The sequence below is a fragment of the Nothobranchius furzeri genome, chromosome 4 (assembly GCF_043380555.1).
Source record: "Nothobranchius furzeri strain GRZ-AD chromosome 4, NfurGRZ-RIMD1, whole genome shotgun sequence".
Lineage (NCBI taxonomy): Eukaryota > Metazoa > Chordata > Actinopteri > Cyprinodontiformes > Nothobranchiidae > Nothobranchius > Nothobranchius furzeri.
The window spans coordinates 65,107,850-65,121,579 of record NC_091744.1 but is presented as its reverse complement, the minus strand read 5'-3'; the positions used below and the strand labels follow the sequence as shown (position 1 = coordinate 65,121,579).

Genomic DNA, 13,730 nt, shown 5'->3' with positions numbered 1-13,730 from the left:
GGATTTCAAATACGCCCCCTAGCGGTGGGTAGTGGAAGTACGGCCAAACACGCGTCACCGTGACGTCACGTCGAAACACAATGACCTTGGACGTAAAAAGCGAAGAAAAAAACTGCAAGAGGTGTAATATTGGATTAAAGGTAAACATGCACAAATAAAACAGCACAAATCTCTGAATCAGTCGATTAACTGGATTTATACATCAAGTCTGAGGTTCCTTCCTGTAAGAAAATTAAAACCTATACGTTTAAAATCACCTAAAAAAATATATCAGACTAGGTTTGATGAGTGAATGCTTAATCAGCTCTGATTTATCATTTATTATATAATTTTTCAATTTTTTTTTTCAAAAATTTCCCCAAAAATGCTTTATTTAAATAAACTACATTTCAGTCAATTTCACTATTGGATGTTTTTACTAGCAGAACCTTTCTCCAGGCAGAATTAACTTAGATTAAGTTGCTTTACATAATACAAAAAGTGCCAAAAAGGACGAGGTCATAGTTCATTGTGCAGTTACTGCATGTTGCTTTCCCTTGTTTAGATAAAAGTAGGACTGGTGGGTGACTGGCTGTCACATCTGTGTCCCACTAGAGGAGAAATGATGGGGGTCGATGTAAACAAACAGCCTCCTGTGCCCCAGTGGAGGCTCATCTACTGCTGCACCTCCTCAAGAGAGGAGCCCTCTGCTTCCAGGCCAACTCTCTTCAGAGAATCGGAGTACTTTTTCCTTCCTAAATTCACAATGTCCTCAATCTCGTCTGCCAGGTCTCTCCGTCCGCTTTCTATCATGGCAGCCACGAGCCTTGATGCTGCCCCAGGTCCTGCATTCCTCTGTCCCCGAGCCCAGAGAAACAGCATGTCCAGCACTAAGGCACCCAGGTTGTCCCTGGTGAGCAGAAACACACACGAAATGTTACTTTATTTGCAGCTGACTGACTGGAAAAGGGACTAATGTAAAATGCACCACATTAACCTTTTGTGGGTATGAACATGCATCATTCTATGCAGGTGACTCAGTTATTTCGGAAGAAATGCCAAACATCTATCAAAAATCTATACTCAATATTATACATCTTGATATTATCTATAAACCTTATACTAATGCATAAATATGTGGTTTTGTACTATATATTTTACTCCACCTGCAGAATGTGTCATGATGAGAGGTTTATTTTAGCTTGGGAGAAGGGGGGAGGGCCAGATGAGCAACAGTCTGTGTAATCTCCTGCAGTGTCCCAGATGGCTCAGAGATGGCTGACAGTGCACATTAAAACAATCAAAATTCTCTCCTGTTTTTCTTCCACTGTGTTTTCTTTTCCTCAAGCAACAGACAAGGGATTTCACTTCAGTCCCACTGAAGTTTTCACTTTGTGCACTGATGACACCATTCAGTCATGCAGAAAATGAATATTGTATCTACTTTTCTGCAGCAACTGTAGTGACTTCAGGCAGAAAGGATGCTGTCTCCATTGTCACAGACCTAATTACATTGATTAAACACTTAAAGAGCAAGTCACCCCCTGCCATATTCTTACTCAACTCCCACTTCCTGTTTGAAAAATGCAACAAATGCTGTTGCCTAGCAGACCGAGAAGGCGGAGCCTCTAACAAATACACACTCACAACATTGTGACATCATAATATACCATCTAACATCATAGTGTACCTCTTAGCCAATAGCGATGGCAGATTTAAATTCAAATGCAGTGCTGAGTTTTTGCCTGACGACAGTGCATCTCTGACAGTTTTAGGCAGAATAATTAAATTTTAACTAAGATGCACTAAAGTGCCGAATTATTGACTACATTTGTCTACAGCACAATCGGACACTCATTTATATAGTTTATCAGCAAAAAAAATGGTGATTTGGAGTGACTTGCTCTTTAAGCTTTTTGCAGTTACAGAGGATTTTAAAAAAGGTTTTAAACTGCAATTATATTGTAATTTTGAATAAGGATTTTTGAAAGAAAAAAATGTTTCAGAATGAAAAATTTTCTTTAAACAAAGATCAGATACAACTTTAAAGCTCAAATGAGATGCGAAAACCTTTTAACAGAAAGTGCGTCCTGGAGATTAACAGATTTGTTGTGTATCTTCTATTTCAACGAATTTAGACCAAACACACACACACCTTAGATAAAACACTTCTCCTGACACTCCAGGAAATTACCAGGATTTTTAAAAGATTGCACAAAAAAGTTCCTAAATTAGCCTTCTAACTGTCCAGTTCAAACATCTGCAGGATGTGTTGGGACAAGCTGCAGCTACAAACCTGCAGCCCGCATACCCAAGATAATTATGGAGCTAGGATTGGGACAATATTACATGTAACTGTAAGGATCTGCTCCAACCCTCTGACTCTTGGTCTCGTTTCCCCTTAATTAGTTGTTTATTGGACTCACCTGCCCCTTGTTAACCTACCCATGTGTTCCTGATTATGCTTGTGTATTTATACCTGTTTTAGACTTGTCCTTTGTCAGATCATTGCAGTGTTACATTGCTCCCGTTTGGATCATCCTACCTGCCATTATTCATTAAATCCATTTTTTTTTTGCCTGACCTGCCATTCCTGCTTCCTGGTCCAGCTCCACAACACATGGGTCCACCACCATCTCCACTGCATCGTGACAGTAACTTGTACCAAATTAGAGTTGAGACCAAATGTTTTATACATGTAAACTTGAGTTTTGTAACTGTAGACTGAGATGTGTGTTTTGAAAATTGTGGTTTGAAACTTTTACATAGATTTTTTTTTATTTTTTGCAAGTTACAAAATTAAAGTTTCATGTTACTTACAGAAAGCCACATGTTACAAAATGAGAATTACATGCTTTGAAACAAATGTTACGTGTTACAAAAGTGAATTGCATGCTACAAAACAAAAATTGGTAACAAAACTTGGTGTAAGTTAATTTCAACCTGTTTTGGAAGCATTTCTCCTTTTTCAGGTGAGATGGTATTCACCCTAAGCGAATTGGCTCAAGCATGCTAACCGCTAACACGGTAGGGCTGGGCGATATGGCTTAAAATCAATATCATGATTTACTGAGGATTTCACCTCGATAACGATAAATGGACGATAACTACAAGCATGCGCAGAAACAAAAGTTGTCCACAAGATGGGGCTGTCACACGTATAACGTTGAGTCAAATTTTTACGTGACTCATGTTGGTACAGCTTCGTAAGGGGACATGAAAGTTGGCAACCTACATATTAAATTAAATGTTTACCTGGGGCCAGAGCGGGCGATATTAAAACTTATCTGAAACTGCTGGCTAAGGATAAGCGTAAATACAGTAAGATTGTTATTCACGCTGGCGGTAACGACACCCAGTTACGCCAATCGGAGGTCACTAAAATTAATGTTGCTTCGGTGTGTAAGTTTGCCAAAACAATGTCGGACTCCGTAATTTTCTCTGGCCCCCTGCCTGATCAGACCAGTGACGACATGTTTAGCCGCATGCTGTCCTTCAACCACTGGTTGTCTAGGTGTCCTGAAAACAACGTGGGCTACATTGATAATTGGAAAACTTTTTGGGGAAAACCTGGTCTGATGCGGAGAGTCGGCATCCATCCCTCTTTGGATGGAGCAGCTCTTCTTTCTAGGAACATGGCCAGTTTTATTAGTCCTCCATGACAACCCAGGGTCCAGACCAGGAAGCAGAGTCATAGTTTAACCCACCCCTCTGAAGCTTCTGTACTGTTACCCACCCACTACCCCATAGAGACAGTGTCCTGCCCATGGCCAAAATCCCACAGATTAAATATCAGGCTTAATAAAGCAAATCATGGAAATCTCATAAATATTAGAACAAATTCAACTGAGCAGAAAACTAGAAAAATTAAATGTGGGTTGTTGAACATTAGATCCATTTTTTCTAAGACTTTGTTAGTTAATGACTTGATTTGTGATAGTCAGATCTCTTTGTTCTCTCACAGAATCCTGGCTGCAGCAAGAGGACTATGTTAGCTTAAACGAGTCGACTCCTAATTATTTAAATCATCATATTGCTCGAAGTACAGGGCGAGGAGGAGGAGCAGCAACCATTTTTCATTCTGACTTATTAATCAGTCCCTTACCAATTAATAGCTACAGTTCGTTTGAACATCTTATTCTTAGTTTTCCTAATCCAGAATGCAAAACTGTAAAACCACTCGTTTGTAGTTTTATATCATCCACCAGGCACTTACTCTGAGTTTTTGGATCAGATCTCAGATTTTTTATCTGCGGGCTGTGCAGTGGCGCAGTGGTCAGAGCTGTTGCCTTGCAGCAAGAAGGTCTTGGGTTCGCTTCCCGGCCTGGGATCTTTCTGCATGGAGTTTGCATGTTCTCCCTGTGCATGCGTGGGTTCTCTCCGGGTACTCCGGCTTCCTCCCACAGTCCAAAAACATGACTGTTAGGTTGATTAGTCTGTCTAAATTGTCCCTAGGTGTGAGTGTGTGTGTGCATGATTGTTTGTCCTGTGTGTCTCTGTGTTGCCCTGCGATGGACTGGCAACCTGTCCAGGGTGTACCCCGCCTGACTGCCCGTTGATCGATGAAGATAGGCACCAGCCTTGTGTCTGTTCTAGTCTTGTTAGATCTCAGTGCTGCCTTTGACACAGTTGATCACAATGTTCTTTTAGAAAGACTTGAACATGTTGTAGGGATCAAAGGAACAGCGCTAGGCTGGTTTAAATCCTACCTGTCTGACAGATTTCATTTTGTAAATATACATGACAAATTGTCTTCATACTCCAGGGTTACTTGTGGAGTACCACAGGGTTCAGTGCTTGGACCAATTCTTTTTGCTATATATATGCTCCCAATTGGTAAAATCATTAGACAGCATGGGATAAACTTCCACTGTTATGCTGACGATACTCAGTTATATTTATCCATTAACCCTGATGAACCTAATCGGTTGGGTAGATTACAGGCTTGTCTTGAGGACATCAGAAATTGGATGACTCTAAACTTTTTGCTTTTAAATCGAGACAAGACAGAAGTTTTCATCTTTGGACCAGAAATCCAGAAAAGGAAATTGCTTAGCCAATCACCTGACCTGAATGGCATTACATTAATCTCCGAGAACAAAGTAAGGAACCTTGGTGTTATCTTTGACCAGGACATGCCATTCAAATCCCAGGTTAAACAGGTTTGTAGGATTTCCTTTTTCCACCTTCGGAATATTGCTAAGATTAGAAGCATCCTTTCCAGGAGTGATGCTGAAAAACTAGTTCATGCATTTATTACATCAAGACTGGATTACTGTAATTCATTACTCTCAGGAAGTCCACAGAATGTAGTTAAAAGTCTTCAGCTTGTCCAAAATGCTGCAGCTAGAGTTCTGATGAGAATCAAAAAGAGAGATCATATCTCTCCTGTCTTAGCTTCCCTACATTGGCTACGTGTTAAATTCAGAATAGATTTTAAGATCCTTCTTCTCACATATAAAGCTCTTAATAATCAAGCTCCATCATACATCAGTGATCTGATTGTTCCATACGTTCCTAACCGAACACTTCGCTCTCAGACTGCAGGTCTACTGGTGGTTCCCAGAATATCTAAAATTAGGATGGGAGGCAGATATTTTAGTTATCAGGCTCCTCTCCTGTGGAACCAGCTCCCAGCTTTAGTCCGTAAGGCAGACACTTTGTCTACATTTAAGAATAGGCTTAAAACATTTTTATTTGATAGGGCCTATGGTTAAAATCTGATGTTAGCCTAAATCTGGACAAGTGGGGGAGTACAGGGAGGTGGAGTGTGCAGTCGGTAAAGACGGCTCTCCCTTGCCCTTCCTCCAACATGCCTCCATCTAAATAGGATAGATTATCCAGAGTTTTCTCTGTAGTTATGCTGCTATAGGCTTAGACTGTGTGTGTGTGTGTGTGTGTGTGTGTGCGTGCGTGCGTGCGTGCGTGCGTGCGTGTGTCTGCCTGCTCTGTCTTCTCGATCCCCAGTGAGTCATGGAGGATGGCTGCTTATACTGAGCCAGGATTCTCTGGAGGTTTCTTCCTGTTGAAAGAGAGTTTTCCTCTCCACTGTCGCTTTATGCTTGCTTAGTATGAGGATTGCTGTATAGTCACTGGCACTAGTCAGTGACTTGATGCAATTTGCTGGGTTCCTTATATAGGAAACATTATTTCTGATTGGCCTAATGAACTGACCTGAATTGGAATGTTTATTATGTGAAGTGCCTTGAGACGACTCTTGTCGTGATTTGGCGCTATATAAATAAAATTGAATTGAATTGAATATATTTTTTCATTTTTTTTAATGAAACGTATTGACATTGGAAAATTTTTCACGATAAGAGTAAAAAATTTCGATAATGATAAAATTTCGATTTATTGCCCAGCCCTATAACAAGGTCTACATCCCAGCCATCTGCACCTACTTCGGCCATCGCTCACACCGCCACTCCAAATAACAATGCCCCCTACAGTCCTCCCCCGATGCAACCATTATCTGTGTGTATTACAAAGGTCACTGTCCCCAAAATTCTGTCTACTGCTGGCAAACCAAAAAGTTTTCCTATTCAGGTTCATTTACCAGCCAGCAAGGAAAACCCGTTTTTATGGCCAGAGAACCCAGAAATGCACCAGATGTTTACGACCCATCCTTCTCCAACAGGTTAAGAAGACAAATGATCCCCAGGATTCAATTCTGTGTGCCCATTCCATTTCAAACAAATCCTTTATTTTAATTGAACTGTTCATCAGAGAAAAGTTGCACTATTTATTTCTTACTGAGACTTGGCAGAAAGATGGAAATGTTGTGCACTTAAGTGAACTATGTCCACTAAACTTCTGTTTACCATGCCATGCCGTGCCCATCACATCATGGGGAAGGTCTTACTGTGGTGCTTAAGGATAAACGTGTCTGTGATTTGGTGAAAGACGGCCCTTTTGAATGTCAGGTCATCAATGTAGGGTTTTAAAATGTGTTTCACTGTATTTTAATCTACCGACCTCCTGGTCCAGCTGGCCCTTTTCTCTCTGAATTTGCAGCTTTTCTATCATCAATGATCAAACTACAACATGTTTTAATTCTTGGTGACTTTAACTTACCCATTAATGATCCTGATTGCAACACAGAATCAGAGATTTACAGAGAAGAAAGTGACGCCACCAACAGTGGCAAAGCTCTGAGGAAGGCTACGGTGAAACAAGGTCAAAATAACACTTTTGTTGTATTAAAAAAAGAACCGTAATGCAGACGGATGAAACACACAGAATGAATGTACAAAAGACATCTATTACAGAGTCTTTTAACTTGGATCAGCACGTTTCAGGCCCCACACATAAAATGGGCCATACTCTGGATCTTGTCTTTTCTTTGGGACTAAACCTCAACCATTTACATGTTGAAGAGGTTCATGTGAGTGACCACAGATGCATTTTCTTTAATGTCCAATCTAAGATTGATCCTTTCCCTCACAAACTGAAATCAGAGAGGCTCATTCGTCAGTCAGCAACCCCAACCAACCACCTTCCTCCCAACGTGGTCCTTCTTTACTCCTGTAAACAGTGACGAAGCCAGAAACTTATTTGTGGACGGGCCTAAGAAAAAATGGGTGGGCCCAATAAATGTAATTAATCTGCATGGGCAAGCCCCTCCCTTAATCTATGTGAAGCACTTTGTGATTTTCTGTCTGTGACGAGCGCTTTATAAATAAAATGTACTTACTACAAGCTAATATTGTCCCAATTCTAGCTCCATATGTGATCTCCTACTCATGTTCATTACCCAGAGCTTCATGGGATAGGTGCAAAGAACATCATCAAATTATCTCACAGTTTTACAGCAGAAGGGGGACTCAAAAAATTAAACAAACTGTGAGAGATCAATGTGCTTCAGCCAGGTCTTAAAAATAAGCTCCTGCACTCGATTAATGGGTTAATTACTGATATTTATATCATTTCAGTTCATGATGTGACTTCTCAAAGCAAGAAAAACACATAAAACAGTAAAAACTGTATTTAAATGTCCTAATAAGCTAGTTATTTGACGTTTCAGAAACACCATGAATGAATGTGTGCACATCTGCAGGCTTAGACACATCCTGAGTGTGGCAGAATCATCATGGCCCTTATTATTTACGTACCATTGAGTTTTTGCTTTGCATAATATGATTACTTACTTGTTTTTGTATTGTATCCGCTCCAAATCCTGGTAGCTCAAGCCAAGATGAAGTCCAATAACTCTCCAGTCTTGGCCAATCTGAAGCGAGATGGACAGCAGGTTGGATTCTGTCAAGTACCCACTCTCCGGGTCTCCCAGGTTCAGAGGAGGGTACTGCTCCTCCCTGATGAAACCGTTCTCGGAGTTTGGGGCCTGCAAAAGGAGTATGTTACAGTTACTGTCACACACGAGCTGAGCTGTAGAAATCTGCACAAAAAGTAGCTCTCTCATCAACTGACAGGAAGTCTTAACGGTAGAGTAGTGAGCCACTGGCTGTCCAGTCCTTTCCTCTTTCTGGCCACTTCCTCTGGTAAATTACTAGGAATGTCTCCTCTGTAAAAGGACACCTGTAACAGCAGATTCACCACATGTTCATTCACAGAGCGTCATTGAGAGTCAAAGCAACAGCGTTGATCCTAATCGACTCGAGGACGTGCACCTGTGGTGATGCGGTTTAGCTTTTTCATTTGGACTCGGCAAAAACACGCTGACTTATCTTCTAGTCCTTTCAATAATTATTCTAATATTCCTAATTTATTCAAAGCAGCTCCAGGATAAAAACATTACTCGGGATTAGGATGTGACTGCAGCTTTGTGCTTCCACAGTTCTGAGAGTTTTATGATCGGGATCAATGTATAGGCTCCATGTAGCCGACGCCACCAAACTGTGTTTAAAAGTCTCATCAGATGTATGATGTGCAACACTCCCAGTAGACGCCAATAACAGCTTTAATCTGCACAAACACAAAAATAGACCCGGTGAGTTTAAAGCACCTGAAAATAAATGGGTTTTGTTGTTTTTCCATTGCAGATGGAATCTTTTCCATAAACGGATCGCTTGTTTTTCTGATAAAAGAACGATGCTGAAAATAGTGGTTATGATAGTGAATATTTGAAATATTCAGAGCTGTTTCGATGGATGGTTTTAGGTAAAATGCAGATAGAAAAGTGTATACCTGTCCCCTCACGGCTCCCTTTTGACCCTCAGCTGGACAGATGTACACTTCCTTCAGATTCTTCAGGCTGGAGTAAAACACAAAAGACAACCGTCCCTCGATGCAATCCGGTCTGTCTGCAGAAAACAAGACACCTTCCAACATGATACTTGTATCTTATTTAAGGAAAAGCTATAAAGAGGACGTCCAACCTGCACTGATGTCTAAGCCCCTCTCAAATCCAGCATAAAACTGTTCTCCCTCCAGAAGGTCACACAGGTCTGAAGGCTGGGGGCCATCATAACATTCTGACAGAGACAGAACTCTGCCTTCAATCTGGACACAAATATCACACTTAATCCATGTGGATGTTTAGAATCTGACAGCAAACAATAAAACTGTCTCAAATCGATGTGGCCGGCCGGCTGAAAAGGGAGGATTTGAAACCTTATTAGCAGGTAAGCACTGCAGCAGAACCTGAGAGGGATCGCTCTTTCTCTGGAGGACGAGGAACTGAACTTTGAACTGTTTCAGCCTCTGGTAGACCTTCCTGACTGCCCCGCTAACACAGCGCTGTGTGGTGTACCATAGCCAGTACCTGCCACGGTGCAGACGATGCCGAGTTAGAAGACCACAGCACGAACTGTGACTGATCATGTGACTGTAGCACTCACCAAGAGAAGTGTGTGATATAGAAGATAGCATACAGATGAGTAACATAGAGAGACACTTGAGAAGTGATGTCGGTCCAGGTCTGGGCTGTGGGGTCTCCGTGGAGCAGGTGTAAATGAGTCAGATCTGCTGTATGACCTGCGGGGGGTCTACAGATGTTAAACCATGCCTAAAGCATCGGGTAAGATAATCACGATGGCTTCCTGTACCTGTAATTCCTGCAGGCAGAGGGATCTGAACTTTGATGGGCTGCAGGAAATGTAAATTGGGAGTTTGGGAGAGACATAGGAGGGGGCTGAGTCTGGCCTGAGGATCACCACACAGAGCCTGCACCTCTGTCTCTGACACCTGCAGCACCTGTAGAGAAAGACACCTGAACTCAGCAGACACTCTTCCAAACAGAGCTGAGTCCTGCAGTCGGATATTACCTGTAAGGTTATAGAGCGAGTCTGCACGGTGGCATCAGGGGGAAAGTGGAGCTTGATTCCAGGGTCGGAGCGGGACACCAGCAGGGCTCCAGCAGACGTGAGGGAGACACTGTCCTGTACCGGTCGCGATACTGCCATAAACCAGGAGAAGTGGCTCACCAAGCAGCATGCCAGCTACACGTACAACAGTTTTATTTATTTTTTGTTATTTTTCTACAACAAGTATCAATCTGTGTCAAGAAAAATGCAAGAGGCATTTAAGGTTTACCCTGGCCGCACGTCCACCTGGATGACTGCTACTGACATCACTTCCTCTCCTTAGATTAGTGGGCAGAGTGCTCCACGATCGTCCATCATAGCTCCGCAGCACCACCTCCCCTCTTTTTGTCCGATGATATGGCACACAGACCTCCACCGGCTGGGAGATGAGAAGATTAAATGAAGAACTGAGATGCTTCTTTTAGAACAAAACGATCTGGATTGTTTCCACAGAGGTGATATTTATTCCGTTTAAGTATAACTCGTCATTTCTAAGAATTTCATACCTTTAAAAATGTGATTCCATGGGGACGCAGTTCCAGCGGACGACTCAGTAGGATGTCGTGTTCCTCCAGCAAAACCCACTTCCTGTCTGGCCTTTTCTCTGCCCACCTCAGCTTAGTGGTTTTCGTCAGGCACCCGGGGGGGAACAGCAGCTCGCCTCCCCCAGGGAGGAACACGTGACACCCAGCAGGCGAAACACAGAAGCTGCAGAGCAAAAGATGCATGAGATATTTCATAATAACAGGTAATGACACACCTGTTGATGACGCCGTACCTGTGCTGGTTCAATCGAAGGTGCGACTCTGGAATTTTTGCTTCTGCCTGATCTGGTAAGAAAACAGAATTAGACCAAAAAAAATTATACACATTAATTCAATTTGAAGCTCGTTTTCTTTTCTGCTTACCAGGTATCGGAGGAAGAGGAGGAGGTGTTGGAGGTTTTCCTAAAGGATTGTCTCGAACATCTAGCTTAAGCAGAGGCAGTTGATTCAGACACTCTGGGACCAGGCGAAGGTCGTTACTGTAGATCACAAGTTCCCTCAGACAACAGAGAGAGCCTGTGCAACAAAAAAAAATCTGGGTTATCTCTTTACTGATTTCATTCATCAGTTTAACACCCTGATTATTTCTCAGGAGAGTCATTTTCTGACACAGTCTCACCCTTAAACTCTTACCCATGCTCTCTGGCAGCTGCTTCAGCTTGTTGTGGGACAATACCAACCTAACAAGCTCCCCCAGAAAACCAATTTCATCAGGTAGTTCCTGGAGGAGATTATGTGACACGTCAAGGGTTTGCAGCGCTTTCAGCTGGCCCAGACTCGAGGGAAGAGACACCAACTCGTTCCCCATGAGAGACAAGTACGTTAGAGACAACAGGTGGCCGAAATCAGGAGGCAGAGCTGAGATGCGGTTGTGACAGAGCAGCAGTGTGGACAGCTCTGGCAGTGCGAGCAGGCAGGATGGGAGAGAGATGAGCTGGTTGAAGGAAAGATCCAGGTGAATGAGGTGGGACAGAGTGGAGAAAGATGAAGGAAAAGTGGTGAGGAGGCCCGGAAGGGGTTCGCCTTGGGGGTCATAAAAGCGGTGACCTTTAATGAGAAGGACAATAACCAGATTAAAGTTTTGACACCAAAAATAAATGCAAAGAAATTTGCGAACGATTTTAATGTGAAGGTGATTCCAATTACCCCGGATGGTCAGTGAGCGCAGCCCCGTCAGATGAGGTAAAACATCCAGAGCACCATCCAGCCCTGAATGATCCTCAGAGCCTAGTCTCAGGTACTGGAGGCCCCTCAGCTGCTCGGGGATGGATCTCCATAGCAATGGCAACACACCCGCCCCTCCCTGGTACACATCCAGGGTAAGTCTTGTTTCAGTCAACAAGGCTGAGAGCTCCACAGACGGAGGTAAGGGTGGTGTCAGAGACACGACAGGTCCACAGGAAGACGAGGATGATGAAGAAAACTTCATATTCTGAAGGCTTGAGGAGCACGAAGAGAGGCTTGATATGGAGGGATTACAGCAGGTGTCCATGACACTGGGAAATGCAGAGTGAGCATCTTCCTCAGGTAGCACAGCTGCTGCCTGGTCTTTAGACACAGCATCATGTAAAACATTCAGCCTGGTTTCTCTTGATTTGTGCTCATTCTGGTTCTCAAGTGTTTCCCCACAAGCCACCACATGTATAGATCTATTATGGGCTGTAGATGTAACTCCTGCTTCCCCATCCTCTAACCTGCTTGCTGTCTGGTCTCCAGCTTCTTCAAGAACCGAGTCTTCATCACCGTTTCTCTCCATTCAGACGGTGCGTCAGGGTGGAGAGCGACGTACTAACATCTGCCTCCAAGTTTCCTTCTACGTGACATGACTTATTATAGTTTACACTTACACACACATGCGGAATATGGTAGCCATCCATTTTAACAGGGCATACTTGATGCATGAGTAAAATGAACCGTAGCAAAAATAGATGTTAGCAAGCTAAAAGTCATCAGAATCATTGAAAAGGTAAACCAAAGATCAGATTTAATCACCACCCCCTCGTACTGTCTACACCTATCTAGGTGGTAAGCAATGAATAACAAGAAAAACGATCAACCCGTTACGGGGATGAATATTCTCCACTTCCTGTTACCAAACAATTTTAAAAACAAAGGTTCTGCGTCATGGTTTCTTGCTCGCTTTTGTTTAGAGCGTGTGCCGGTTGACTGCAGGTTCACTGGTATCAACCTTTAGGAGGAAAGGCCGCCCGTCTTGTTTGTCCTTATTACAATAACAAGCGCACTCATGGAAGCGCCGCCAAAGTTGAAACCAGAGCGGGATGAGATTGTCGTTGTTATTCCATAATCAGCCGGTAAGTGGCGCTTTTTAGTCCAATTCGTTCCTGTTTGAGTTCAGTTATAATGAAATTTTTGACGAAAAAATGATTTTATTTATTTTATCAAAGATTAATTTAGATCTAAATATTTTATACACATTTAGTTCTGTGCAAAACAACTAACGCTTTCTTAATATTTATATTCTAATTGTAATGTTCTTGATTAAAAGAAAACTATTTGCTGGTGGATCACATCAGTCTCAACAATGTTTTTTCAGAAAATATTCAGAAAAGCTTGCTGTGTTTTATGTTTATGTTTAGAACCCATAAGTTGGGCTAGTTGGCTTAAAAAATATATATATATATAATTTTTATTATTTTTTTAACATGAACTCTGGTTGCCACTGATTTCACAACATGCTTTGAGGAGGTTGCTGACCATTTATGAATTCACAGCGGGGGTTATTCATTGTCAAATTCTGTGAAATGTTTGTTCAAGTAAGGTTTGTTATTTTCTGCAAAATATCCTAGATTAATACCTCTACAGTTTTAATAGCAGATTAAACACGACCATTATTTCATATTTATGTTTTACAAATATTTGTTTTACATTTATATATTCATATGCATTATTATCATTATTGTTGTTACAAATTTAACATGAA

The 13,730-nt window shown here is 42.1% G+C and overlaps 1 protein-coding gene across 2 annotated transcripts; it reads right to left on the bottom strand.

Moving 5' to 3' along the window:
- Positions 1-397: 397 nt before the first annotated feature.
- On the bottom strand, positions 398-12,676 carry pidd1 (p53-induced death domain protein 1). Of its 2 annotated transcripts, none has more exons than XM_015964310.3 (15): positions 11,936-12,676; positions 11,423-11,836; positions 11,153-11,305; positions 11,023-11,074; positions 10,751-10,952; positions 10,474-10,623; positions 10,206-10,379; positions 9,987-10,134; positions 9,780-9,915; positions 9,553-9,703; positions 9,318-9,441; positions 9,127-9,242; positions 8,410-8,517; positions 8,130-8,323; positions 398-889 (listed from the first exon to the last, which is right to left on the bottom strand). In XM_015964310.3, exons 1-15 carry the CDS (start codon positions 12,543-12,545, stop codon positions 655-657), a joined length of 2,967 nt encoding a protein of 988 aa, XP_015819796.1. In that variant the 5' UTR covers positions 12,546-12,676; the 3' UTR covers positions 398-654. The 2 variants fall into 2 exon arrangements, with proteins under 2 accessions (XP_015819796.1, XP_054588981.1); XM_054733006.2 differs by having other exon boundaries at positions 9,583-9,703.
- Positions 12,677-13,730: the final 1,054 nt, after the last annotated feature.

What these genes read in the sequence shown, in the direction of transcription:
- pidd1 (XM_015964310.3), bottom strand. Translation starts at nt 12,545, where the DNA reads ATGGAGAGAAACGGTGATGAAGACTCGGTTCTTGAAGAAGCTGGAGAC. An exon ending in GCAGCTGCCAGAGAGCATGG is followed by an intron (nt 11,306 to 11,422) that starts GTAAGAGTTTAA and finishes TTTGTTGCACAG; the next exon opens with GCTCTCTCTGTTGTCTGAGG. An exon ending in CTCGCTCTATAACCTTACAG is followed by an intron (nt 10,135 to 10,205) that starts GTAATATCCGAC and finishes CTTTCTCTACAG; the next exon opens with GTGCTGCAGGTGTCAGAGAC.